This window comes from Calonectris borealis, chromosome 16 (assembly GCF_964195595.1).
Source record: "Calonectris borealis chromosome 16, bCalBor7.hap1.2, whole genome shotgun sequence".
Classification (NCBI taxonomy): domain Eukaryota; kingdom Metazoa; phylum Chordata; class Aves; order Procellariiformes; family Procellariidae; genus Calonectris; species Calonectris borealis.
In genome coordinates, this window is record NC_134327.1 from 8539170 (window position 1) to 8566237 (window position 27068).

The following is a 27068-nucleotide window of genomic DNA, read 5'->3' on the forward strand; positions in this document are numbered from 1 at the left end:
ACGTCCGACCCGCAGCGCGCTGGGTGTGCTCCGGCTGGGAACCACGCACGGCCGGACCAACGCACCGGGCTCCCTCTCCTGACCCGTCTCCATCAGCTGGTCCCCAGTGTCTCTCACATTGCTCCTGGTTCATCTGCAGTGGGTAACAAGGGGGTAAACGCCATCGTTTTGGCTTTTCTTGTACCACAAACATAACTGATGGAGCTCAACACAAAGATGAATTCTGCTAACAAGTATCACCCCAGTCTACATGGCACAATTAAATAGAATTTTATTTTCAATAAATATACAATCTGCATCATACCAGACAATATGCTGTGAAAAAATAAAATGTACAGAAGCAACCAACAGGACAGCTGGACCGTAGCTAAGTTCACTTGGTGACCTGGAAAACTACCTGGGCTAACACACACAACACAGAAAGAGCCACTGCAGTCTGTGAGAGAATTAAAATTGTGTATTTTGGGTCTTCTTAACTGCAAAAGTCCCCGCAGGAGGTTTCTTTTGCACAACACAGGTTTGAAAAGACATGAGCTGGCTTTCCCGGTACAAATGCTATTGGAAATGTTTACTTTGCTATATCATCACTGTATCTACTTGACGCACACAGACTGCTATCGAGAGTGGCAGGTCTCACCGCTGACGTGACATCGGATCTGTTTGACATGGGGCTGCACGGCCACACGCACGCGCGTGCCCCGGCACACAAATGCACGCGTACGTACTAACAGGAGCTTAATTCTGTTAAAACTAGTACAAGGACAAAACTGGAGTCAGAATCGATTTCACCACAGGTTCTACCGTTTAAAAAAATATTCTAGCCTAATTACCACGTTCACCAACGAGAGCACACGGGTACTTATATCTCCGAGAGGATGAGCCATGGATTTGGACTGGAAGGACAGCGGAGGCAACTCCCAACTCTTCCACCCGCTCAGCGCTTCCCGCGGCACCTCCACGCACAGCCCACGCCGCCCGGCCACGCGCTCCGCTGCACGGGATGCACACAGCCGAGCAGTGCCGGGTGCGAGCAGCAAGAGGTCCGGCCGGCCGGGCCGCTGGTGGCCCCAGGGGAACGGCCAGGACCCGGTGGGACACGGTTCGCAGAGGCCAGCGCGGCCGGTTGGGTGCCGGCAGCCGCTTCAATCCAACGGAGCTGCTGTGGGGTGCGTGTAGGGTGTGAGGTGGGGTGTTTCGGTCAGTGGTTTATTTTTTTTCCTCGTCTGCCTGCTCGGTCTGGCTGCTGTTAGTCCCCCACCTCATGTTACCTCCAGGGACGCCGGAGAGACGCGGTCGCACTCCTCCCGGGACCGCAGGCTGTGCCACTGCTCCACGGCCGTCCGGTGCGCGTTGAGCATCCGGCGCCAGTGGTTGGACTCGGGGGCGCCCGTCGAGTACTGCCCGATCACGATCCTCCCAATGAAGTCGTTGCTGCTCTTCACGTTGTGCCCGTACACTGGGGAGAGCAGAAACGGAGAGCGGTCAAGGCAAAAGCACTGCTCGTCCTCCCGGACCCCTGCCCCTGCAAAGCCAAACGTCCTGCAGCGCCCGCTCACGCAGCACGCCAGACGCCAGCGCTTTTGGATGTAACTCAGCACCTCAAAAATGTTTGTTAGGGAGACCGAATCAGGAGTTTGGAAGGAATAAGATAAGCTCTAATACAGATTGAAATACAATTCAAATAAACAGGACACAAATCCACAGTTATCATGGTATTTAGCAAGAATAGGTGAAGTAGAATCATAGGATGGTTGGGGTTGGAAGGGACCTTAAAGATCACCTAGTTCCAACCCCTCTGCCATGGGCAGGGACACCTTCCGCTAGAGCAGGTCGCTCAAAGCCCCATCCAACCTGGCCTTGAAGTAGAATTACGTGGTGTAAAGAAATGCCAAAAGCTCTGCCCGGGCATCGTGAAACGATGAAAGCAGCCAAGCGGCCCACACCTGGGTAAATAAATAAGCAGCGTCTCAAACTGTCCTCCTCCAAATGCAAATGTTCATGCACTGTTCCAGTGCTAATCCAGTGCTTCCCGACTCAGAGACAGGAATCACGCACGTACAGGCTGTTAGTGGGATGTTTATACAGAAACAATTTGCCATAATTATCACTGCAGCTACTTGTTAAAGTCCAGGAAAGCAACCGAGGGAGAGACATCAACCCAACACCCCGTCCTTTGGATTAGCCCCGTCTCCTGGGGCTGGAACAAAAGATCGCAGACAGCAGCAATCTCTAATGATGGGCCTGATCCCGGGAAAGGCTGCACACTGCTGCCGGACAGGAGCAAAACCACTTTGTGTTCTGCAAACTGAAGCCCTGCCTCGGCTCATTAGAAAGTTGAACAAGAAGTCCATCCAAGCTGAAGCCAGAATATCCACAGGCACTGGCTGGAATATTAAGGATTAAAAAAATCTCCTCAGGAAAGAGAGGGATTTTTAAGAACAAATGGCTGCAGGGGCTCCAAATCCACCCAGGCGTGTGCAGCAAGAGCCAGTTCAAAGGGGGAGCGCAGCCTGGCGCGGAGCCGTGAGCCTGGCACGGAGCCGAGCGCGGCCGCCGCTGCTCTGCCAGTGGCACCAGCTCGCCAGGGCTGCGGGAAACCCGCGCCGGCAGCAAAGCAACGTTTGGGATCCCCGGCGGCAGCACCACCCGCTGCAGCGCGTGCCCTTCCAGGCAGGCAGGACACCGAGCACTAAGCACCCGACCTTGCTTTTAGCCACACATCTTTGTCACGGCTGTGTATTTCCTATTATAATATATCCCACGGTTAATTAGTATTATTTTAACGTGCCACTCGGTATCTCTACCACCTCCATGCTCTGCAAAGGCTGGTTCCTAGCTACTGCACCAGTACGGGAGCCTGCTCTGGGTGACTCAGGTGCCACCCACAGTGCAGTCCCAAAATAAAGCTGCACAAGGTTACATCTCGCTTTATACCTTCCCGCAGCTCTGACACACAGTTTATGGGCAGAGGTGCTTCTCCACACCAAATTACCTGAGGATATTTTTGGTAACAGCAAACCTTCAAATGTCCCAATCATTTCTCCAAATAATTGCACTAAAAAAAAAATTACAGGGCAACTCAGAGCATTGTAAGTCTATCTTCAAATTGCAGTTAAAAATGAATTGGGGGTACATCTTCCCCTTAGGAAGACCGCAGCTCTCCTGCTTGTCGGCATCAGTTATCTAGGGGTGATGCCATCAGCTCTCTGCGACGTGCCCCCGAGGAAGTGCCGCTGTCAAGAGGCCGGTTGGTGCTATTTGGAAAGGCCACCTTTGGAGGATGCGGTGACGAATTTTAAGCCATACGTCTCCAACTAGTACACAGCCTGCCAGAGTTATTAACGAGTTCTCCTACAAGGCAATGGATCACAAGCGTAGCTAGCATGGCTATGCTACGTGTTCTGCTATGATTTATTATCCTAGAGAAAACAAATATTGTGATAAAATCACATAAAAGTACCCCCAAACCAAATGCCTCCCTAATTTTTTATACAGGATTTTTTTTTCCTTCTCTTTTTCCATTCTTTTTTTCAAGAATGAAAGAAGATGAAGCCTAATCCTGGGAGACAATACCAAGTAATTTAAACCAAGAAGTCTTAAAGGCCATCAATTAATCACAGGATAAATTAAGAGTGGGGAAGTACCCCAGGCATACTAATTCTTCAAAAATAATCCATGTCAGGATTGTAAAATGAGTAGGTGTGCTAACTAAGGGGACCTGTTATTTTACTGTTGATCCGAGTATTTTGAATCCTTATAAAGCAACTTGCTAATCTCATCGTGTCGGGTAATTAGCATGTTGATTCCTTTAGGGTATTAATGGGCTAATTATACAAGCATTGCTGCTTCTATCGTTAACTCGTTTAGATAGCACAGAGGTAGACTTATTGCTGAAGAACGGGTAAGACATTTTCCAAGGCCAAATGCCTATTCAACATGCAGACGGTAAGAGGTGGCACTAGATTCGACCTCAGGTTTACAAACTCGCAGTTTCACTGCGGCAGCTTTCTCAAAAGATGAGAGATCTTTGTGTGTCAAAAATTCAGCTTCACTCATCAGTTCACAAGCCTTCAAAACTCAAGGACATGCCTTTCTCGGAGGCTAATTGCTTTATTCCACTCTTAAAATGGCCAGTATTTGCTGATGGTTGAGGTGCACGGAGCTGTTGCATGGACCTTACCCAGGAGAAGGCTAACGTTAGTGTAGTGAAAATAAGCCCTTTTCTTTGCTCACATCCAGGAGCACAATTTTCCCTGTTGCTGTCACCGGTTCTTCCAAGAACAGCTTGGAAAGGAAAACTGTAGGAGCCCACAAGCCCAGGAGAGAAGCTGAAAGCAGCGGCTGGCTGTGTTGCTGGCACTTGCTGCACGGGGCTGGAGCCGTTCTGCACCGCGGGCTCCCGTCCTGGTGCAGGGAGGGGAGCAGCTCTCCCCCGTTCCTTCCCCTGCTGCAGCAATCGCTTCTCTTCTCAAACAGATGAGGAAGCATCTCCTTGAACACCCACAAGCATGCACCAGCCATTACACTTATTACACCATTTACACTCACGTCTGACACCTCAGCCTGCTCCAAAGCCCCACAGAAGTGGCTAATATCACGCTCTGGATACAGACCCCATACGTACCACTCAGGTACTGACCAGGGCTCCTGGGTGTCCCAAAAAGACAACTTTTCAAGATACAAGGCGAGCTGCACACCGTTCCGGGGCTGACCCTGGCTAGAAGGGGACCGGCCGATGCAGCAGGCGTCTGCGGGGAGACCTGGGAGCCCCTTTGAGCAGAAAACCCCTGCAGAGCTGCGGAGGGGCCACCAGCCCGGGGATGGGCAGGCTCTGCCAGAGCCCTTCTGCTTTTTGCACCCACATGCATGCAGTGACCTGCATACCGTGGCTATAAGTCCCACCTGCAGTGGAGCCAACTCCACACAAGCTCACGCCTTCAGCCCCGGCAGGAAAAAAAGCTCCTGCTCTTTCCTTTCAGCTTCTTCCACAAGAGGTAGAGGAGGAGAAGCCCCTGTGCCCAGCAGCTGCGCCACGCTCCGAGCCCAGGTTACGGTACAAGTAGACCGAGCTGTACTACCCAATGTGTGAGCGTCCCCCTCCAGAGTCTGAAAGGAGCTCAGAGTAGTTTTCAGATTAAATCTGCTCTTGGCTACAAAACCCAGTAACTCCATGGAGCTGCTCAGAAGCAGAAAATGAGGTAATTATCATTTGAGGTTTTCAGACTGACCCAGACTCTGGTTATGGGCAGGTAGACATTGCTTTCCATTTAAGAAACCTATTTTCCTGACAGAAACTATACACCTGATCTCATGGGCTTTTTTCCCACCATCGCAGTAATTTACACAATAGCAACATCCATTTCCAGGCCAACACAGAGCAAAAAGCAATTAAGGAAGCAGAGGTCAAACTAGTTCCTTCTACAGCTGCTCTTTACTGAGGGATGCATTTGGAAACAGAAAGGCTTCTTTAAAAAAAACTCTTTATAATAGAAATGCTGAAATATAAAAGAAAATTGGGTTCACTCACGTCCATTAAAAGGGTTGAATTCTTGAGGACAAGCGATGCGATGTAAATAAAACATTTTTATGTTATATACTTATTGATGCATGGCTCCTAAATGACCCATATCAAACTGACGGGGGCCTGGGTGCTACATGAAACTTTTCTTCGGGGTAGGGAGCAGAGCAATCAGGCAGGCAATGGCCCCTGTCGCCCGCGGGGCTCCTGCGCAGGAGGGGTGGCTGCGTCACAGCCCCAGCCCGGCTGCCGCGCTCCCTGCAGGGCTGAGCACCACGGCACGGCGGGGACCGGGCACTGCACAGCCCAGGGCTGCTCCCCAGGGGTGCCCGGGACTGTCAGGAGATGCGATGGGACTCAGAACTCCAACATTTGGCTCCAAGTGCAATTCCAGCCTGAGCTTTCCCGTCTCTCCTACCAACCTCGGTCACGTGGAATTGCTTTTCACCGGTCGACAGTTTCGCCTGTCACTACGTAATCTGGCACTCGCCAGGAGTTTGCCTGGGTGGCACCAGCCCAGGCACCGGACCCAGCCCAAACGCCCTTTACCTTCCCCTTTGCCTCTACACTGAGGCAAACCGAGCAGTTGTGAAGAGCATGACTGCACAGCGATCGTGATTTATGACTTATGTGCAATAGTAGAATTTAAGTTGGCATTTAAATATTAATTCATCCTTTGACTGAACATACTAGCAGCCTTGAAATGGAAAAAAGCAGTAATTCGACAATTTCCTCAAGCTAACTTCAATGCTATCGGTACCATTTATGTGGTGGGGGACAAGCTTCACGCAGAAGCACCTTGCTCAGCTGGGGTCACAAACCATCTGCACCTCCTGTAAACCCTCTGCCAGACATGCCCAGCAGTTACTCAGCAGTTACGGCCGCGCAGCACCGCTGCTGCCGCCTGCAGCTGCCGGAGCACCTACTGCAGCCTCTCCGGGAGTAACGGGCAGAGAAATCTCAGCGCACTGGAGTGGGCGGGAGCTCCGGCAAAAATAATTTAACTCTTCTCCAGTCACCTACATCAGTTACCTGCAATGCAATTAAAACCATTTAGCTCAGAGAGAAGAAAAATAACAAGCAGGAATGTGCCTCTGTTTTTCATCTGCCTTCTTACTCAGGCTAGACATCAAGCAGAACATCTTCACCCAGTTTATACTAGTTTGCCATTAGCTTATTTACAGCACACCACCACCCACTCTCTAACAAACTGCCCCCAAAGTTGTTTTCTTTTTTTATATTTATTTATTTATTTTAAATGCAATTTGGTTGCATCCTGCATATTTTAAAAGGCTTTAAATAATGGAGCACCCCTCGGTGCGGCTCACGTGCACCCCTCTGACACACGACGTCGCAGCACAACACGCCAGCCGCTACAATTACAGAGCCAGCCCGCCGCGGCCGCCGCATTTCCCAGCACAGCAGCCAGCCACAGGAACCAGCTCCCCTGTGAAGAAGCTATTCAATAAATAAAGCTATTCAATCTAAATACTAGAGAGCAAAAATCCAGCTTAATTTTTATAGCTGGTCTAGGGGAGAATATTGGGTGCCTGAGACAATCATCAGGCATGAAAGTCGTTAAAAAAAATCCTACCCACTATTATATACCTGCAATTGCTGTTGCCACAGCCTGTGAAAGTTTCACCTGATACCCTTGGCCCACCAGGCTAGGAACTGAATAAACACCTACACGGTAAATGTTCTCACTGCAAGGGCTTTGCAGCACAGGCACACCTAACCCCGCAGCCAGAGACGCGACTGCACCCCTGCAGCCCTGCTTGCTGCAGCTGCAAAACCTACACCCAGAAACCTTCGGCCATTAGCATCCTGCTCCGGCGGCCACATCGCACGCTGTGCCCAGAGGCAACCTCGGATTACAGCCAAACCAGGGGAAAAGGGAAAAATAAGCAAAGACGTGCCCGAGGCTGCACACGGACAACGGAGCGGCGGAGTCTCCCCGAGGACACAGGTCTCACGAGACCACGGGGTCTCTCCAGCAGGAACCACAAGCCTGTTAGCACTGACCCAGCAACACTCCCTGCACTTCCCCACTTCAGCCTCAGGGCTTGGCAGGGTCTCAAGAAGTGCCCTATTTCACATGCGTGCACCACTCACGCAGGCAACGCTTCCCCATCCTTTGCGGGCAGAAACCAGTGCCCAGCCTCTTCCTATGCTGGCCGCTGAGCTCTGCCACCAGCTAGCGGGTCTGAGCTGTCAGGTTAAGCAGGTCTGCAAGCTACTTCTGAACGGCTTGACATCAATATTAAAAAGCTGTTTAGCACAAAGAGGGTGCTGCTAGGAGCAGGCAGCAGCAAGACTAATGATGCGCACTGCGAAGGGCACAGGTACAGACCAACTTCTGCCCCTGGCTCCTTGCGCGTGGCCTGTAATATTTAGTAGAGAGGACAGAAAAGCACGGGAGAAGAGGCAGTGGTTTCACATTTATCAGTTTAATCTCCATCAGGCTCTGATGCGCACGTAAAACTCGCTTCCCAGCACCTCCTCCATGAGGCTGCTCCCTGCAACGTCTGCGCCTGCCCAGCTCCAGAGGGAACTGGAACCCGCTTGAGTGCGTGGCCAAATCCTGGCCATGCACAAACCCACCGCGGCTCCAGCGTCCAGCTGCTGCTCCACGTGGGAGAACGCCACCACACCAAGGAAACTCTCTTTGGAAAACCATTTCCCCTCCTCATCCTCCTGCGAGCACAGCCCCTGTGCTCTGGTTGGGGCCACCTGGGAAGGGGACCCTGCGGAGGCACCCGGCGGTGCGCTCGGAGCCGGGCGTTTGGCTAATCGGGGTTTGGCCTCTGATAGGGAGAGGAAAGTCCCGTAGGAGAGAGCAGGGACCCAGGGAGCCGGGGAAACGCAAATGCCCAAGTGTGTCTTGCAGAGGTCTCAAGGACACACAGGGATGACACCTCATGAAATTATCTCATCAGGAGAAACTGGAATAACGGACTGGATGCATGTATTGCAACAGCCCGGAGGATATACAAAAGGAGTATCTACAGATGGCTTTTTACACCTCCAATTCCTCTTTTTTTTTTTTAAATTGCATCTTAATTCTCTGTGCTGTGAGCCCCAGACCCAACAAAGCACGTGAATGGCTTCATGCATATTTATACACCTCACACGAACAGGCTCCAGCACCAAGGCCATACAGCACCTGCAAACGAAGGCAGGGATGGCGGCGCGGGGGAGGCAGCCTCTGCCGGCACGTTCATGCGTCTCCTCCGACGGCCACGGGGCCAGGCACAGGCATTTCATCTCCAGACACCGCTCCGCCGCCCACAGCGGCTACTGCCACAGAGATTTTTCCTCGTTTGATACACAGAAAGATGACGGCCTTGTGAGATGTTTCAACAATTTCTTTCACCGTGGCATGAGCAAAACAAGATAAAACACCGAGGTCGAGAGAGGCGTGACACCGCTTAAATTAATGGGCTTGGCAAAACGAGCAAGCGCTGATGATCAGCCTGGAGAGAGGAGGGTTTGCTCCTTTCTCTAGGAGAAAAAGACTCCCAAGAAATTCCAGAGAGCTCCAGGACAAGCGGTTTCTGCCATGTCTGCAATGAGGTATGGACTCTGAAGCCACAGACGACTTATTAACTAAGTCAGTCCACTTGAAGAGTCTAATTTTGCCTTCTAAGCAAGCAACAGATTGGCTCAGGAAGTGTCAGCATCTTGTTGCTCTCTCCAGGATTAATAGTGTTTCACTCCTCCTCGTTAAAGCAGCGAGCCTGCTGCAAAGAGCCAAATCCATTCCTGGAGCATCTTCCCCAGGAGGCCCTAAACCAGAGGTGACGCCAGGCAGGATCGGGGCTGCAGGACCCCCACTCAGCGTCTCCGACCAACCCTCGCTGTCCCCTCTGCTGTCACCTGCTCCAGGCTGACAAACAGCACCTATCGTGGAGACCGGGAAGCCACAGATGGGGATCTGGAGGATGGAGAGCAATGGGGACCTTCCTCCTACCAGAAGGGTTTGGAAGCCCGTGCGTCCTACCCGCTGCGGAGAGGCTCTGCCAGGCAGGGAGGGCGGTCTCCAGGAGGGCAAGGTCTCCCGCTGCCAGCACACCTCCCCGTGCCCCTCTCCCATCACCCCAAGAGCAGGAGACGTCCTCAGCAGACCTGCTGGGTGACCTCCTGTGGCCACAGGACCCAGAGCAAAGCAGCCGGGACCGCGGGAGGCACCAGCCAGGAGCACTCTGCTCTCCCCAGACCCGAGCACGCACCATATGGTGTCTGGTGCATAAATACATGAAGTATTTTATAACACCAGACACAAAGGCCAAATTCTGATCTAAATTAAACAGGTATAAATCCCCAGAAAATCCTCCACTGACATCAATGTTTTTTTTCTTTTTTTTCCCCCCCTTTGGCTAAGACAGGATTAAGCACAGATTAGATTCTGCTTCTGAGATAGGTGGAATATACAGACACTCCAATGCTTCAGAAACACACGTCTAATAGACAACAAGAAACAATTTCCTAGCAGCAAGTTGCCTAATTATCTATCCATCTAAGAGATGTTATGGTGCCTAACATGATAGTGTTTCAAAACAGAAACTGCTACTTCTTCCATGGGGAAAAAAAAAAGTTTCAGTTGCCTGAAGAGGAGGAGATTTTTTTTTTCGCCCATATATGTGTGCAAAAGACAAAGTGCCTGAATATTTTTCGAGGGAAAGAAAAAACAATAGGAGAAACAAGAGATGAGCATCTGAAGCAGCAAGTCAAAATGTAGATGTGTAATGACCCCAAACACATCACGGTTTCCATTCCTGCAAACGGGCACCTAAGGATGATGCTGGCATCTGAAGGTCATGCTTTCACACAGCCAGGCAAATCAAAATTCAGGTGTATTTCTGGAGAAGCCCAAGGCCAAAATCATTATCAGCCTTCAACCTGCTCAGCTAATTGGGACATTTGGAAATCAGGCCATTAATTAAAGAAGTACCATTGAAAAGCCTTGATATCTCTGCATCCCATTCACAGGACGTTTACAAGTCTTGTGCAGCGCAGGCAAACACCAAAAGCATCACCTTGTGTCCAACAGCTACACCACGAGTCTGACCATGAGTCCCCACCAGATGGGGAAAAATGAATAGATTTAAGGTTTGAGGAGCTTCAGTCATCTTCTCCTCAACCAGGTCTCAAGCCGCCTGGAGGACCAACTTTAGGACTCACCCAGAATGAATCCTAGTTAGTTTTATTCCCAGTTGCGATGGGTAAGTGCGGTCTGTGAGCTTTGGCGCAGTCCCTCCACCTAAGCTGGGCTCACTTGGAAGGTGAGGTCTGGAGCTGATGAACACCTTCAGCTTTGGCCCATCTCCATACAGCCTTTTCTGCCAGGTCAGGGCTGCTCTCCCTCCCTCCATCTCCACCAACGATGTGGATCAAGAGCGCCCCAAAACATTTTCTATTAAACATCCAAAAAATGCTCATCAGACAACGTACAAAGCCAAACCGGTCTGTACCCGAGCATCTCTAACATCCCCGGGAGCAAAGGGTGACAGCGGGCCAGAGCTGTGCTCATCAGGGGCTGTTTGAGCCATTAGTGACCATTTATTCCAAATAGAGAAACATCCCAAAACATCCACCTCCAACAAGAAGTCACAATTTCAAGAAAGAACCAATTCCGTTCCTTTTGTGCCGTTACAGCTTGAGAGGGGAGAATACGCTCAAACAGGCAGTGTTTCTTCAAAAAGAAAATATTTCAGTCAAAGCAAACCAAACTAAACTATCCAGAACTGCACCATTAGCAACACACACCAACGATGATGTTTTTCCCCCTCCACTAAAAATTCAAACTTTATTAAACAGTCCTTAAATTTTCCCAAAAGCCAAGGGAAAGGGAAAACGAGGCAACAGGGGAACAAGGTATATTGCTATTGAAGAGCAATCTGTTACTTTAATCAAGTACTGCCAATTAACTGGAAGTTACTAGAGCCCTGGGATAAAGCATTAAAGTGACGGGGGTCTGAAGACATGCGGTGTTACAGCACCCGGTGCAGGGAGACACTTGATGGTATCATCAGCACCCCTCTGCAGTAGCTGTTGAAACCACCGGTACAGGTGTGCAAAGTCTCACTGTTCGACAACGCTCCCTCAGGAACTCAAATACTTAGCAAGAAATGGTCCTAAATCATTATAGAAAAGAGAGGCATGGGCCATTTTGAAAACATACTGAAGAATGAAGAGAATCCTATAAAAATCCTACGAATGGTTCAGGAGAGAGAGTGCCTGTGAGCTGCCTCCTCAGCCAGTACTTCTGATGAAGATCCCACCAGCTGTCACGCACGTGTCGAGGACACCTCTCCACCGACAAGCAAACCCTGCCCCGGCCCACTGCCCTCCCCTGGGCAGAGCATCCTGTCCTGCCGGAGCCATGGCCACCTTTCACAGGGGAACGGTGCAGTGGGATGAGCCCCACCACCGCTCTCCACCAGAGACCATCAGCCCCGATGCTTGTCCCAGCGCCGGCTACGGTCTCAGACAGCAAAGCAGGTTTTCCCTCTGCATTTGCACAGACGATACCCAGAGCACAAAAATGATTTTTCCCTCTTTGGGGACCCTGCTTGCTTCACAAGCCCTAAAGATCCTGGCATATAAAGATGTACAAGAGCTTATTTAGATGGAGAAAGACACACACAGTCACCACAGGACCTCACGGAGATACATATTCCCTAACCGCGAGTGCTGAAGGTTGTATTTTTTATGGTAAGTGATCAAAAGATGTTAACGAGTCACCAAGATGCGGTTTGCCCTGGAGCGCTGGTGTTTTTTATTGGGCCATCTGGGCTTTACTGCAACGCAAACAGCATTACCGACGATTGTTATTAACAACATTATAATCATTAACAAAATACCACAGTGCTCGGATTTCAGGTATCGTCTCACCTCCTGCTGCACAGCCCAGGCTTTCCGAAGGTTAGGCTGGATTTAGAGGACAGCCTGCCCAAAATCCCCCAGCAGGGAGAGCGCGGTGTCTCTAGGCGCCAGCATCCAGCCCTCCCGAGCGCAGAGGCTGCAGTCGCACCTCAAATATCCCTTTTTCTGCTTGGAAGTGACCTCGGGCGGCAGCTTTCAGCCCTGCTGCCAGGGCCAAGCTCCACCTTCCCCTTCCCATGGGACAAAGAATAATTAACACCTTTGTTCGCAGGTATAGGTGGTTAGGAGAACATACTGTCTTTTAAAGCCTGCCCCATTTCTCTGCAAGAGGTGAACCCGTGACTTGCTTGCACTCAAGCAGCAGACGGCACATGGGGGGTGTGCGTCAAGTTGCCAAAAAAACAGTGGAAAAAAGAACCACCCAAAAAAGTGCATTTCTGTTGCAGTATGTATACAGATGCTCATTACCTAGACAACATGTTTGATGGAGTAAATGAAAATCAAACATCTTCTCCACTAGCTGTTGCCTCACTCATCATCTTTTTTCTGTCGGGACATTAGACGTGTTATGACCATCGTCCTTTCCTGGTTTTAGCCTCTTTTGGTGAGAAGCTGTGAACAGACGACACTTGCAGCAGCAATCCTGAGCCTGGATGCTTCCTCCTGGAGAAGACATCTCCACCTGAGCTCATCCCACCTCATTTTAGGCACTAAACTGGGACATGTGAGTTAGCGACAGCTCCAGTAAGCATCTGAGGTAGGAACAGAGGGGAAGGCAGAAAGACAGCTTGTACCAGATGTCCTGCACCAACATGGAAGGAGAAGCATTTTGGTCTGTAAATGACAATAATTTACAGTGTTGAATCCTAGTATGCCTACAGAGGAGGAAAGATCTAAGAACCAGTCCAAACCCCCTTTCTTGGCTAAGTCCAATCTTGGCTAACCCTGTGCACCCCATCTTGGAGGCACCCCCTGCCCGTCTCCTAGGCCGCTGCACTCCAACCCTGCGTTCGGTCCGAAGCCCAGCTCTCCAGAGCACCACCAGGAAAGCAGGGAGCAGAACGGTGCTTCACAGAAAACGGTCCATCCGCAGCGTTTGCTTGCTAAAGTCGCAGCAAAACGGTGCATAAATTCTTACTGCAGTGCACTAAACCCAGACAGTTTGATTCAAGATGCAGAGGAGAAAAACACACAGGGGAAAAAAAAAATTAATCTTACTTTGTCTAGATAGTGCCTTACTTTGCAGCGTGGTACCAGCCGCACAGAGGGAGCCAGGAGCCTCAGCCGATAGGGACTGGCACGGCTCCACTGCTTTCCAGTGAAGCCAAGCCAATGTAAAGACAGCTGCAGACTGGGTCCAAAATATGAAGCCACAAAAAAGGTTCCTTTAAATTATTGAAGATATACTCACTTCTGGCTCCCACGACTGCTTTTACAGCTCTCTCTTCATTCAAAGCATAGTCACCCACCCTTCAAGCAGGATTATTTTCCTTTTCAATTGGACTTTGACTCAACAGCAAATTTAATTAACTGACCTAATGGACTAGAGCTGTAGATTGAAAAAAATAAGAAATAAAAAACAACTCCCACAAAACACACAACAGAAAGAACCACCATTGCAGCCAAAAAAACCCCAAGTAAAACCAAAAAACCTAGAGAAAAAAAATGTGGCTTATGCTCCTGCTTTGTGAGATGCAAAATAATAAGATCCTGACATTGCAAGGTACAACTTCTCCAGGCTGGCAACCATTTGCTCTTTACCATCTTTTAACAGAAGATCCCAAAGCCCTTTACAAGCTTTTAAGTTGCGCAATACCCTAACATGCCAAGAAGGCAGCTCTATGGGGAATACCACCATCCCCATCCCAGAACTTCAGCCAAGCTGCACGCTGATACTCATTTTATTACAACCTCACAGATGCGCACAAGAAGAAACTGGTGCTGCACTCCCTGCTGGGGACACGCTTCCCCCGACATCCGGAGCATCTCCATCACTTAGGTGAACACTGAGCATGGCTCAGCACCTTCACCACCACGACGTCCCCTGAACCACCTCACTCCCGTGACACCACAGATGCCTGGGCAGGAGTCCTGATTCAAAGGTCCTCGCAACAAGACGGGTTCTTGGCTCCTCTAACGGTCTTGGCTCCTCTAACAACGGGAGGTGGTGCCGGCACCGAACCAGCAGAAGACTGCACACACAACAATGTGACCAACACCTCTGGCTCCAGCTATATATTGGCTACATAAACCACGTTATCTCAAACAACAGAGTCCCAACCACAGCAGAAGCAGCAAGCCCAACGACACCCGCAGCAGTGCCATGCCCGAGCCGCGATCAGTCACCCTTCAGTCCGAGAGCGGCCACGAGACCCTGGCCCCGCTGCTCCCCCAAAAGGCTCTGCACGCTCCTTCCCAGCTTTGGAGCTGCTGGTGACGTTTCTGGCCTGGGATTATTTATTGCAACGTTCAAAGCAAGCAACACATTACGTAGAAAGTAAAGCACCACTTAAAAGGCACGCCACTGAAATCCAACTGCATTACGTATGATTATAACTCAGCTAACTTCCCATTGATTTATTTGAGAATATATCCATTTGCACAGAAAAAGATAATCAGACATCCACTCATTAACGCTAACTTCATCAGCCGTGGCGAGGAGCAGCGTATTCCCCCCCCGCTTCTGACTGCACAGAGCTGCTACTCTGTTTGCCTTTTCCTCTCCTACCAGGAAAAAGGGAAAACAAAGAAAAGAGTATTTCATGCCTGTCACAAGATCACCTGATGGAAGCTTCCAAGAACAAATTCATCGTTGCACATGCAAGGTACAGTCAGGGTGATGTGCATGCAAAGCAGTGATTAATTATAGACTTTTTGCTGAGGAAATTTCTGAGCATGAAGGGCAGAATTTAAATTGCTGATCAGCACCACTTTTGTTATAACATGTTTGGAAACAAACTAATGGGTTGGAATTAGGCTCCTTGTACCAGCTTTGACACCGGTATCTGCCATGTAAGAAATAAAATTTAAAAATGCTTCAAAATATGTTCTTTCAGATGCAGATTCCTTTCTCTTCACTGAAAGATGGTGAGTAATGGGTGGAAAGTTGCCAAAAAACGTGTTTGTGAAACATGGGAGCGCAGTGTGGCAGAAGAGCGTGGGTCCCACCGCCCAGCCTCTCTCTCCTCCAGAGGGCAGAAGGTCTGACCCTGCTCCCGACGGTGCCTGAGCTCCACAGCACACACAGGCTGGGCGAAGTCATGGCACAGGAGGGAAACCCACCACTTCCTAGGGGTCCCTGCAGCCCTGCCCAAGACCTCCACGCTGTGGAATGGCAGAAAAGGCCACCGGCCACAGTGGGTCCATGGCCTCAGTTCAGCCCCACCGCTGCTGCCCAGCCTGCGGGCGAGAGCGCAGCCGGACTCATCCCTGCACTCCGCTACTCCTGCTCCGAGCAGCACGCCCAACTGCCAGTTTCTACCGACTGTTTTCACGCCTAGAGAACAAAACCAGGAGATTCAGAAATTGTTTAAAATTAAGAATTCCTATCCCAGCCAAACATCTCCAGCGCTGACAAAGCCCTTGAGTGAGGTTAGCTCTGGGACTCCTCCTGGCCCACAGCCTGCCTGCTCTGCGTCTTGGTCTCTCTCAGCCGTGCCACGCAGGGCTTGGCACCGAGTCCCAGCCCTTGGAAAATAAAGGCATGACCAAACCTGCTCGCAGAACAGGTGATGTCAGTGTCAAACACCTATAGCTGCATCAGCTCACCGGCAAATTACGTCAAGTACCAGAAGTTATCTTTGCCAGTGTTTGGGCTCTGGGATCGTTCAGTACTTCCCTCTCATTCTTCTAATTTTTGACTTTATGCCCAAGTTGGTTGCCACTGAAAAGTGCAATTAATGTCTCCTCCTCCTCTGCACAAAAGCATTCCCAATAGCACCAATTAAGCATGAGACCGACGAGGTGTGCTCCCAGCCAGCTCCAGCCGTCAGATGGTAAGGCTGGGCACAGCTTCTGCAGAGGATGGAGTGCTAATTAAGCCTCCCTGGAGACCCCAGCAATGGTCACCCCTTGCAGGGTGGCTACTGGGATAAACACCGTGCTGCACAGGCTCATCTGCACACCCACAACTGCTTCTTTGTGCACCTGGGAGGCAACCACGGCCGTGCCAAGTCGGTAACACCACCACGTTTACCTGTGAACACTAGGCTGGCGTTCTCCAGTTCTTCCTGTGGAACCTTGAAGCTGAAGGACTCATTGTAGAAAGGATCTATCGTCCCTCGCATGCAGGAGGTCTTCTTGGTTTTTGTTAATTTTAATCCATGGACAAGCTGAATTTTCACAAAGGGATCTGACAAAAAACACAAAACAGAGGCTCTGCGTTACGGACGTTGTGAGTCAGTACCCCCGGTTTGCAAAGGCTGGGCACCGCAGGGATGGACCGTGCCATCGGCCTTTTACCGCTGGAAAACGGCATTTGGAAATGACTGGGACTTGTACCACTGCGCCGCTCCCAGGGATCTGCAGTGGAGATAAAAGTCAGGCAGCTGGCTTAAAAACGCTCCCTGCCAAAACCACAATTAACAGCAGCCTTGACAGAGGCCAAGCGTGCTGTTCTTTTTGGAAAATGCCAGTATTCTGGCAGCAGCAGTGGCTGGGGAAGGGAACATGGGAAAAACACCTGAGGACATACACATGAAGCAATTACCAGCCAGCACGCTCAGAAACGGCAGGGAGCAACGCATGGACACTGGAAAAACCTCACACCATCCACAGAGCAGCTAGAGATCGTAAACGAAACCGCCGCACCGTTAGCACTCAGGCAGCACGCAGCATCTGCAAAACGCAGGGCAGCCACAAACAGGCTGCCTTACAGAACACAACACGGGGGTAAATTTACAGCTCCTGGTTCCTCACCTCACCCTGGTTCAGAGATTTTTACTTTAAATATGTCAAAGGCATTCACACCCTCCATTTTATCTCAGGGTAAGTGTTCCAAATACTTTCGTTATTGTTGGCTATATAGGTAAAACGAATATCTGGAGCCTCGTATTAATGGGAACTGAGCATCCAAATCCCCCGGGGTCCCCCACAAACTGCAGCCTCACCACTGACCTGCTTTAAAAGCACATATAATCTGTGCATGAGTAATGTGAGAAATGCACTGCCCTTTACCTGAACCTTGGCTCATGTCTGTCTGAAGAAGCTGTTTTGCTCTAATGATATCCACGTTCAGTCTTCCCGCGCTGGGTAGGTAGTTTAGTGACAACAGCAGCTCTCCCAGCTCCACTTCATTCTGCAGGGAAAAGGGAACATGGAAATTCAGAACAGAGCTCGGAGGGGAAGGGAAGAGCAGGAAGGGAAATTAAATAAATCCCGTTTGTCTAAGTGCCTGAAAAATAAATTTTAGTCACGCTCTAAACTGCAACCAAGAACCATCTGGTGGTACCTCGTGCTGAGCAGAAACAAGAAAGAATACTCGTGCTTTAATCGCTGATCCTTCACCAGCTTTTCAGCAGTCATGCAAAGAGGACCCATAAGGAGGAATGAATACAAGGTCAGTAGTTTCCACCTGCTCCATTTTGAACGGTTCCAGGTGGTTCTGATCATACCAGCCTCACATCCTTATTAATGTACAAAACCCAGACCCATTGGAGAAGACATCCTCTTTCCTGCCCAGCCCCCAAGGACCACACCAGCCACTTGGGAAGTTCAGGCACAAGATGGTTAATGCACCCCTGGGTCACAGGAAGGCAATTCAGAGGAGACATCCCCTCGGCATCTGGCCCGTTCTACCCAGACACCACGGCACAGCTTAACTGTGCCCTCGCTGTTCATCAGGCTGTACCATGGCCATAGCTTCACAGCAATGTTCAGCCATTATTTCTTTTCGTTTTACTTAATGATGCTTAAAACTAGTAATTCAAAAAAAAGAGCTGGAGAACTGACATCACTGCTCCTCAAACGTGACAGATTAAAATAACCTCTCCCCCCAGCATGACCTGGCTCTGAGATGCTGTTATTCTCGGATGCAAAATACACACAGTGAAACAACTCTGGAGCCTGAAAACACGCCAGCCAGTCCGGGCAGGGCATCGATCCATCTGCCTCGTCTCAGGACCATGCAGGAGTGCAGACCTAGTTCTTCATCCCAAATAGCCAAACAGTTCCAAACCAAGCCTAGATCGGATGCCGACAGCCCATTCCCAAAAGGAAAAGGAGCTGCAGTGGTACTGCAATCATAACAAAAGGCTTAATGCCCCAAATATTAGATTACAGAAATCTAAAGGACTGAGTAGACAATAAAGAAAAAAGCTCTGAGATGCAGTCCCAGCCTGAATTGACCCAAAGAACCAGGTTCATCAGCAGATGGGCCAGAACACGAGGCACCAAAGCTATCAACAGCTCTGGGGAAACTGGGGCCAGGGCTGCCGGGAAACCCAACCAGTTCACGGCTATTCAGCTGCAAATGGAAAAGCACCATTTCCCCCGAGTGCAGGTGAACCTCGGACCGAACCCGAGGAGGCACTCGGGAAAAGCCCCGTCCCTCTGCCAGGAGCAGCACAGCACCTCTTGCCTGGCCGGCCGGCAGCTCCGAACGGCTCCCGCTAACGGCAGGCCACTCGGCTCCTCACCTAACGAGCCAAGCGCTAAAACTGACGTCAGGTAATGGTATTAAAAGTTTTCCCCGAGGCACTTTGCCTCCTCTCCTGTTGCTGTTGCCTACTCCCGGGGAAGGCAGCGGGACGTGTGCGGCACGCAGGAGCAGGTGGCAGGCTGAGGAAGTCCTGCACCTCCGATACTACATAATACAATTCAATTTAATTCACTATCTTTTTTTTTTGGCTTTCCATGGAAAATACGGCAATAGGCTGCCCGATTTCACATCAAAGGTCTCTGCGTTTCAGGAGCTGGCAGAGCAATCCCTCTGTGTTTAACCCTGCATGTTTAATAAGCAAAGGACGAGGGAAGCACCGTGCGGGCAGCAGGGCGAAGGCTGCAAGCACCCTGACTCAGCCCCCGGGCGAAAAGCGCGGCTCTGCATCACAGATCCTAAGGCAAACCCATGTGCCCTCCTCGCACGCTCCGCTGCCCCAGGAACCAGCTCCAGAGCCAAGCTGGCAGCATCCACCCCAAGCTGGCCCACTTTCTACCTGACCTTCTCCACAGCCCTTCTCCCCCACGAGAAAAAGCATCTGGTTTCTTACCCCAGACTCCTTTTGTCACAGCATCTCTTGGGTCACGTTATGTGGCAGTAGATACACACTCACATTCACCGCGTGCGTTTTCTTCCGATGCTACGGTATTTTTGCTTCACCGAGAAGGCACCCCACTTCTGTCAACCTCTGCCAGCTCCCATATCACAGTTCTGTTCGATATATCTTATTTTAAGTTTTTTCTATCAGAAAGCCATTCCCCAACACAAACCTGACCCAATATGCACACAACGCTCACGGCTTTTGCGAGGTCAAGCCATACCTACATACACCGTTGTGCCCAATGGTTGCACAACATGAGGATCTATAAGAGAGTCTCACATCCAAGTGATTTAAATGTCATCTATCTCATTTAAACTATCATCTTTGGTTTGATTTTCCCCAAAACCGCTCCTCTCGGGCCTGTGGCTGGAATAGCTTGAAGACACGTTTATCATCGATAACAGTCGGTGACTTCTAAATCACTAGGTGACTTCTAAATTACCAGACAGTAACGAAGCACCGCAGCGCCCACAACGCCGCGCACAACACGATCCACCTGAGGTACCCCTCGACCCCAGCTCATTTTTTGTAACATATCAACAACATTTTTAACATACCCAGTCCTACTTCCACTTGCACTCACCGCTGCGTCCGGTTTCATGCAGGCTTTAATTCCTAGAAATTCAGGTACATTTGGACAGCACAAATTAGGAAACTAATTAGTGATGTTATTACCTGCTGGGAAGAGACAATCAAACAGCTCCGGCTGCAAATACCAAACTTCTGGCACAGCCAGGAGGCAGGCTGGCTCTGGGCAGGGCGGTAGGACCTCTCAAGTCACCTCCAGCTTAGAGTGCTGAAAATCCGCATTAAGATTTGGGGTAATTACTTCTGGATTCGTCCACTGGTGGAACCTGTTGGCCTTACCCAAGCCCTGCAGGAACTAAGGGGCTTCGCTGGGTCAGGGAGGAGCGGTGAAGCTCAGCAAGGGAAGGCAGATCTCCACGCTTCCAACACATTCACATTTACGCTCCTTTTTAAAAAAATTGCCCCATATTGTACGCTGACAATACCAGACTGGGTATGTAACACCCACCACAGGCAGGAGAACCAGGCCCCTACGCCCACCTGAACCCTCCCCAGCAGCGTGTCCCCTAACCCCTGCAGAGGTTACTGAAGGAGCCACCATAACGCAACCATCACACTGCTGCCTGACCCACGAGCCTTCGACAGGTAAAGGTAAAGCTGAATCCCTGATTTTCCGTAGGACCTAACCCAACAGGGATATTGGCACCTCTCGAAAAATCTTTTTTACTATCTGGGATTAGATTTGAGTAAGGTGAGACATAAAATGCTATACTCTGTACGTGTGATCCACTGAAGTCAGAAGACAGACTACCGCCAGCTTTAATGAGTCTCAGATCAGGCCTGATTTCCCAAATCTCAATAGCACTTTCTGCCTCTTAACGCTTTTCAAGCATGCCCAGATTTCTCTTAATTATTTTAAGGGAAGGAACATACAATCCAACCCAGAGAGGCCACGGCGGGATGGGTGCTCAAAGCCAGCAAGAAATGCGCAGCCCCGCTGTAGGCAGAGCAGCAAGAGCGTTTGCAGCGATAGCAAAAGGTGTTTTCAGAAGGAAACCCAGATCCCCGGGTAGCTCACCTCCCCGTACAAGTGACTCAGCCTTTTCAAGGCACTTCACTCGAGCAGTGAACTGCCTCTGATCTTATAAACCCATTATTTCTAGCTTAGCTGCAAGGATCTAGGAAACATGCTTCAGATCCTGCCACGGTGCCTGAGGGGACGTCAAGCACTCGAGAAAACAAATCAGTGGCCAGCAGCCATCACACGTTCCTCCCCGGCGCGTCGGACCGGCACTGCCTCCACCGTGCCGTGCTGCTCCACGCTCGCTAGCTTTCTCCTGGTCACCTGTCATCATCAGCAAACAAGCAAGGAATTAACGAGTTGCTCCAAGAAGCCCAAGGTACAAGCCATACCTCCTCAGGTTTTAGTTCTCCGTGCTCTCCCCGACAAACTCGCGTACCTTTGCTGATGTGACAGTCTTGCTAATAAGAAACACTGGTGGCACAGTTTGCGTCAGAGATGAAGAAGATGCAGACAGAGCTGCAGCTTCACAGACTTGCTGGCTCAGCGGGCAAAACGGTGATAACTGGGGAGCACAGTGGGGTCCACTGCGAGATGGAGAAACGGGACCCTCCTTGTTACAGGTCAGGCAGGAGACGCAGCTGAGGGAGGGATGAGTTGCCACAGAGGTCTCAGATGGCTCGTGGGGCCGTAGGAGCTGCCCAGGGTGCTCCTCCAGCCATGGACCCACGGAGCTCACCTGCACCTTGGAAACACCCTGTGTTGCCATAACCATTGATCCCCATGCCCATCACCTTGTTTATAGGCAACTTTATCAGCAACGGTGTTAAGACGCGTCTTGCTGGGGGACTGCAGGCACAGAAGCGTGGCTTTTGTTTTGTCACAGCTGGAGCCTCCCCAAAGCTCAGACTCACAGAGGGGCTGAGCGGCGGAGAGGGATGCTTATGCACGAGAGGTGTCATCGGCACATTGTTCACCGTAGGGAAAGGAAGTGCCTGAATTTTACTTTTCTTAGGTCTTTTCGTCAGGAAACTAAAATGCTGTTGGTTTCGCCTTGAATATTTTGCTCACAGAACGCAGCGTGCAGAGGCATCATTTTAGTCGCCATTATTATGCTGATGACGTGCTGATTTGTGCGGAGATCCCAGATGACCCTGGAAAAGCAATTTCCTGTTTGATGAGGTGCCGGAGTGACACCAAGTCTGGGATGTCTGAGGCTCTCCTGAAGCTCTGATTAACATTTCACTCCTGGCTGTTCCTCTCTGCAGCTGTATTACACAGCCAGCCGGTTGGATTTGCACCCTTGGGCTCGCCTGTGATCCAGAACCTTCTGCAGTTACCGTTTGGGTTGAACCAGACACACATAAGAAGTTTTTTTTTCCTTTTCTGTCATCTCTGAAACACAAAGAGGCTACCTCAAGGGAAGAGGAGTTTTTAATTAATGCCATTTGCCTATCTCGTTTGGATCAGGACAATTCTTTCCTCGCAGCCCCCCCAGACTGTTCGCTCTGCATTGCTACAACACCAGCAAAATCCTGCAGCTGAAAACCTCCCCGGTTCCCGACGGGAACCAGAGCACATTACATCAGCACAGACATCTATGCAACGCTCCTAATGAAGTTTCAGATTGATTTTCCTCCTCAAGGTTATCTGTGATGGTACCTCCAGGCACATTAGAAAACTGATGGTTTAGAACAGTTTGCTCTAACAGGCTTTCTACAGCATCTGTGACACACAGCAATCATTTCGTGAAGGCTGAGCTATTAAGGACCAGAACCTGAAAAAAAAATATATATACTTACCAATGGGTAAGAACAACGTTACCTATGTAACAGATGCTGCGTAGATATATGGTGAGGAGTCACAAAACCCCTTCTAAAGTCCAACTGGCTTTCGATCAGTTTGCCCAGCCATGAGAAACCTCTCCTGTGCAAAGACCTTTGGGCTGGTGAGGGAAGACTTCCTACGGAAAGCTCCGGCCCATGCCCCCCACCAGCCCCTCCTCTGGGCTCCTCCTCAGCAAAATAAACCCCGAGCATCCCAGTCCTCCACAGAAAGGGCAAGGAGTGAAGAGCACAGAGGGGAAGGGGTGAGGTGACTGAGATGGCAGCTGGAAGCAGAAGAGATGGATAAGGATAAAGAAGAGAAAATGATCAAGAAGAAAAATTTCTCAGTGCTGGAGCTTTAAAGTCTGGAAAAGGAAAGGGGGAAAAAAACAACTGAAATGGATCTGGGGAAAAAATAAAGATACAGTGAAAGAAAGATGGTAGAATGCCATAAGCCAAAATACAACAACAAATCACAGGTTAAGAGCAAAAAACGTTGTCAGGAGACAAGACCACATGGGGAAGGAGTGTGAAAAGCCAGAAGCCTCCTGCACTGCTGCTGAGCCTTTCCTGGGAAGGCGGGGGGATGGATAAACGCCCATCACGGCATCCCGTCACTCTTCCCTCAACTCCAGTGACCTGCAGGGTGGTGGCATCCCGCCTCCAGCCAGGCTTTGCCCAGGGCATCTCTCCCGCCGGACACAGGTAAGCTGCCAGGTTGATTTTAACATCCCGTTAATGAGTGAGCAGACCCCCACGTAACCAAGCCACGTTCATTAGTGGTTCTGCATCATTCCTTTAATTAAGCAGCCGCTAAGCTTTTGGACAGCTAAAAAAACAAGGAAGAAAAGGAAAAACCCTGACAACACTCACTTCCATATTTAATTTCCCATGACTGTCAGGAACTCAGCCCCCTGTGCCGCACTCATGCACACAGCCCCGAGTCAACTGTTGGGTCAACTCTTTGAACCAAGTCTCTGCCTGGCCACTTCTACATCAGCCCAATGCTTGATGCCTGCACGAGAGAGGGGTGCTGGCATTATTTTCAATAATACGCTGTGCTACCAAACGCAAGGCATCATCCGTGTTCCCCAAGGATGGCTCCTTCTCAGGGAGGCAATGGATAAGCCAAGGACAAACTTGGTAACGCACAACTGGAGGCCTCCAAGCCGCAGGCCATAACCAGCTGGCTGCACGGCAGATTTCAACGTAACACCCAAAAGAAAAGCTCCGAAATGACTCATTACCTGAATTTCAAATTCCTTTTTCCCTCTTTCTTCCCAACCAAGGCAAGGTAAGAACAACAGTGCAGTACTTGTTGCAGGCTTATCCCTGAGATGGGAATCCAAAATTGTAGAGAGCTGCCATAGGAAAGCCTCTCCATTTGTGAAGCACATGCCATTTTGAACGTAAAAAGCTGACAGCTCCTTAAATGACTGTTATTCTAGTGCACTCAGAGTACAAAGTTTAAAAAGCACGTCCAATACATACCTCCTCTACTATAAAAATGGCCTAATTTGAGGGGAGAAGGAATTTTTATGCTATTTCCCCAGCACAACCAGGCAATTTTTTTTTTCTTTCGCAGAATGATCTCCAAGCTTTCATTACTGCTGGTCTAAAACGTTTATTCCTGCCCACTCAAATCTGCCAAAAGAGAAGTGAATCATATGTCAATAAAACTTGGGGTCCTGAACATGTGTTTCAGAATTAATCTTAACAGCGAAATGTGCGAATCTGAGCCCAGCGACAGCACGGCCTGCCAACTTCATTCATGGTAATTAAGCAAAGCCACACACGTTTAAGGGGATATTTAAGGAGCACAGAGTGTTCCTATGGGGACCAGACTCAAGAACCACTCCATGAGCAGCTACCGTGCTTTAGAAACACATTAGTTACTCTGCAAGAAAAAGCCTCCCAGAACTACCAGGGATAAAGAATTTGGCAATACCTGCACTGACATTTTCTACAGGGAATAAGTCCTTCTGCTTAGTCGCTGGCTCTGATGATGTACTGGACGGCAGCTCCCCTGTGCCTCCGCTTTGGACTCGATCCCACCCAGTGCCGAACACATCATCCAAGCTAAAAAAGCGCTTATGCACACATACGGTCTTTTGCCTGAATCTTAGCGTAAGTGTTTTATTGCACCCATTCCTCAAGGCTCAGAGGACAGCACATCGCTCACCTATATTCGGGTTCTCTGACGACCCATCCCTGACATAACGAGCACGGCAATGCTGCACAGCCCGCCGCGTTACACCCAAGGTAAGTTCTCAGGCTGTTAGTTAACAAGCAACTCCATGAGGTGGTAATGAAGATACTCTGCTATTGATGGTGATGGGCTTTCACCCACTGAGGAGCTGTACATCCCATCTCACAGCCCTAAGGAGCTTATCCTGGTCCAGCTCGCAGTGGAGTCAATGGAGTCATTGGCTGTAGAAGCTGGACCATGCCTCAGCCTGGGAGAAACCCACCCGTCCCTGCCGATGCCACAGGCACCAAGAGATTGCTGGCATCCCCCAATTTTTTAGCAGGGCTCACTCGTGCTGGCGCGGTCCTGTAGTGAGGCGTGTGCCAGCTCTGGGCTTGATGGGGCTCAGCGCGAGGGTGGGACAAGGACCCAGCACCTGCCTTTATCAGCACCCTCCATGGCAATGGCTTCCAGGCGGATACAGCAAGTGCAGAACAGATGTTCACCTCAGCCGATACCATTCAGGCTGCTTTCTTTGCTCTTCCACAGACCTTGCCCCATCCCACTCCCACCAGTACAAAGAGAAAACCTTCTCCACAGCTCCTGCCATCTGGATTCACTTTCCTCCATCTCTCCAGCTCATGTTTCTGTCTATAAATGCCAGTTAAAAAAAAAAAAAAAATCACATATTTTGTGCCTTTCATCTTTACATATCACGTCTATGCCTGTCTGTTTTTCTCTCCCGCCCGTTACTGGTTTTCCAAGCACCTGCTTCAGCATTTTCTCCACCACGATCTTTATCGCCGGGGGGTGCTGCTGCCAGCTGCTGCTCCCAGTCAGACGCAGGGCGGCCAACCCAGCCTGCAAAATTTTCATCGACTCATGATCAGAACTGACTCAGGTTCAATCCAACAAGAAACTAATAAAGGCTGTCTGTCCCTCAACTAATCAAGCCAGAAAGTGAGAAGTATAAAAAAAGTTGTCAACATATCAAATCTATCATTCCACAGGCAGAATCTTCCAATTAGCAAACAAAAAAACCCTCAAAATTTCTAGCACAAGCATCACTGTTATTGAAAGACATTAAAATGCAGTTTTTCAAAGTAAAAAGCTTTATTATTTTACTTCTTCCAGGACTTATTTTAACCCTTTGATCAATGCATTTACTTCCATCACTACTACGAGAAAATACACCTTATTCAATGAACTTTAAAAATCTTATCACTGGGAAAACACGGGAAGATGATACCAAACATCCTCCCTGGATATCCTAGTGCAAGTGCTGCTGTTCTCTTTGCAGTTGCAGTCTGTCAGCTACGGCCCCGCCAAGGACAAGGAAGTATGAAAAGACCAAAACAAGGCACTTCAGTAATCAAGGTGCAAAGGACTTTTTGCTTAAATTAAGTTTTTCCGTATGATAGCAAGCAGATAAATGCAAAAGGCTTGTAAGGTTAGGCCTGCCCATTCAAAGGGAGTTTTCTCTTTTTTCTCCTTCCTTTTCTAAATATCAGAAATGCCAATTTCTGCATAAATAATTTATCTTCAATCCTGGTGAAGCAGACAGCACTGCTGAAAACAGCAGCAGCTTTCAATGAAACTTTGGAGAGGGAGGGAGGGAGGGAGGGCTGGCTCCGCGCTTGGCACACGAAGGCAGAGATGATCTTGTCTAATCAAGGTCTGTATTAGCTGTGGAATGAATCCACGTTACTAATAAAGAGATACATAATACAGAGAAGTATTTATCATGCAAAAGCAGAGGGGGGGAAAAAAAAGCAAGGCTGCATGGTGTAAATCCTGGGATGCAAAGAGGAGAGCTCTGTCCTCAGCTACACAACGCAGA

General features: G+C 49.7%; 1 protein-coding gene across 1 annotated transcript in view; it reads right to left on the reverse strand.

Moving 5' to 3' along the window:
• Positions 1-254: 254 nt before the first annotated feature.
• SYT17 (synaptotagmin 17) overlaps positions 255-27068 on the reverse strand; it is a 39942-nt gene continuing 13128 nt past the window's right edge. Inside the window, exons 6-8 of the mRNA XM_075165104.1 lie at positions 17582-17702; positions 16602-16757; positions 255-1456 (exon numbers count right to left, since the gene is read on the reverse strand). Of these exons, the coding sequence (XP_075021205.1) occupies positions 1260-1456; positions 16602-16757; positions 17582-17702 (474 nt within the window). The 3' untranslated portion in view covers positions 255-1259. The remainder of the gene's footprint in view (positions 1457-16601; positions 16758-17581; positions 17703-27068) is intronic.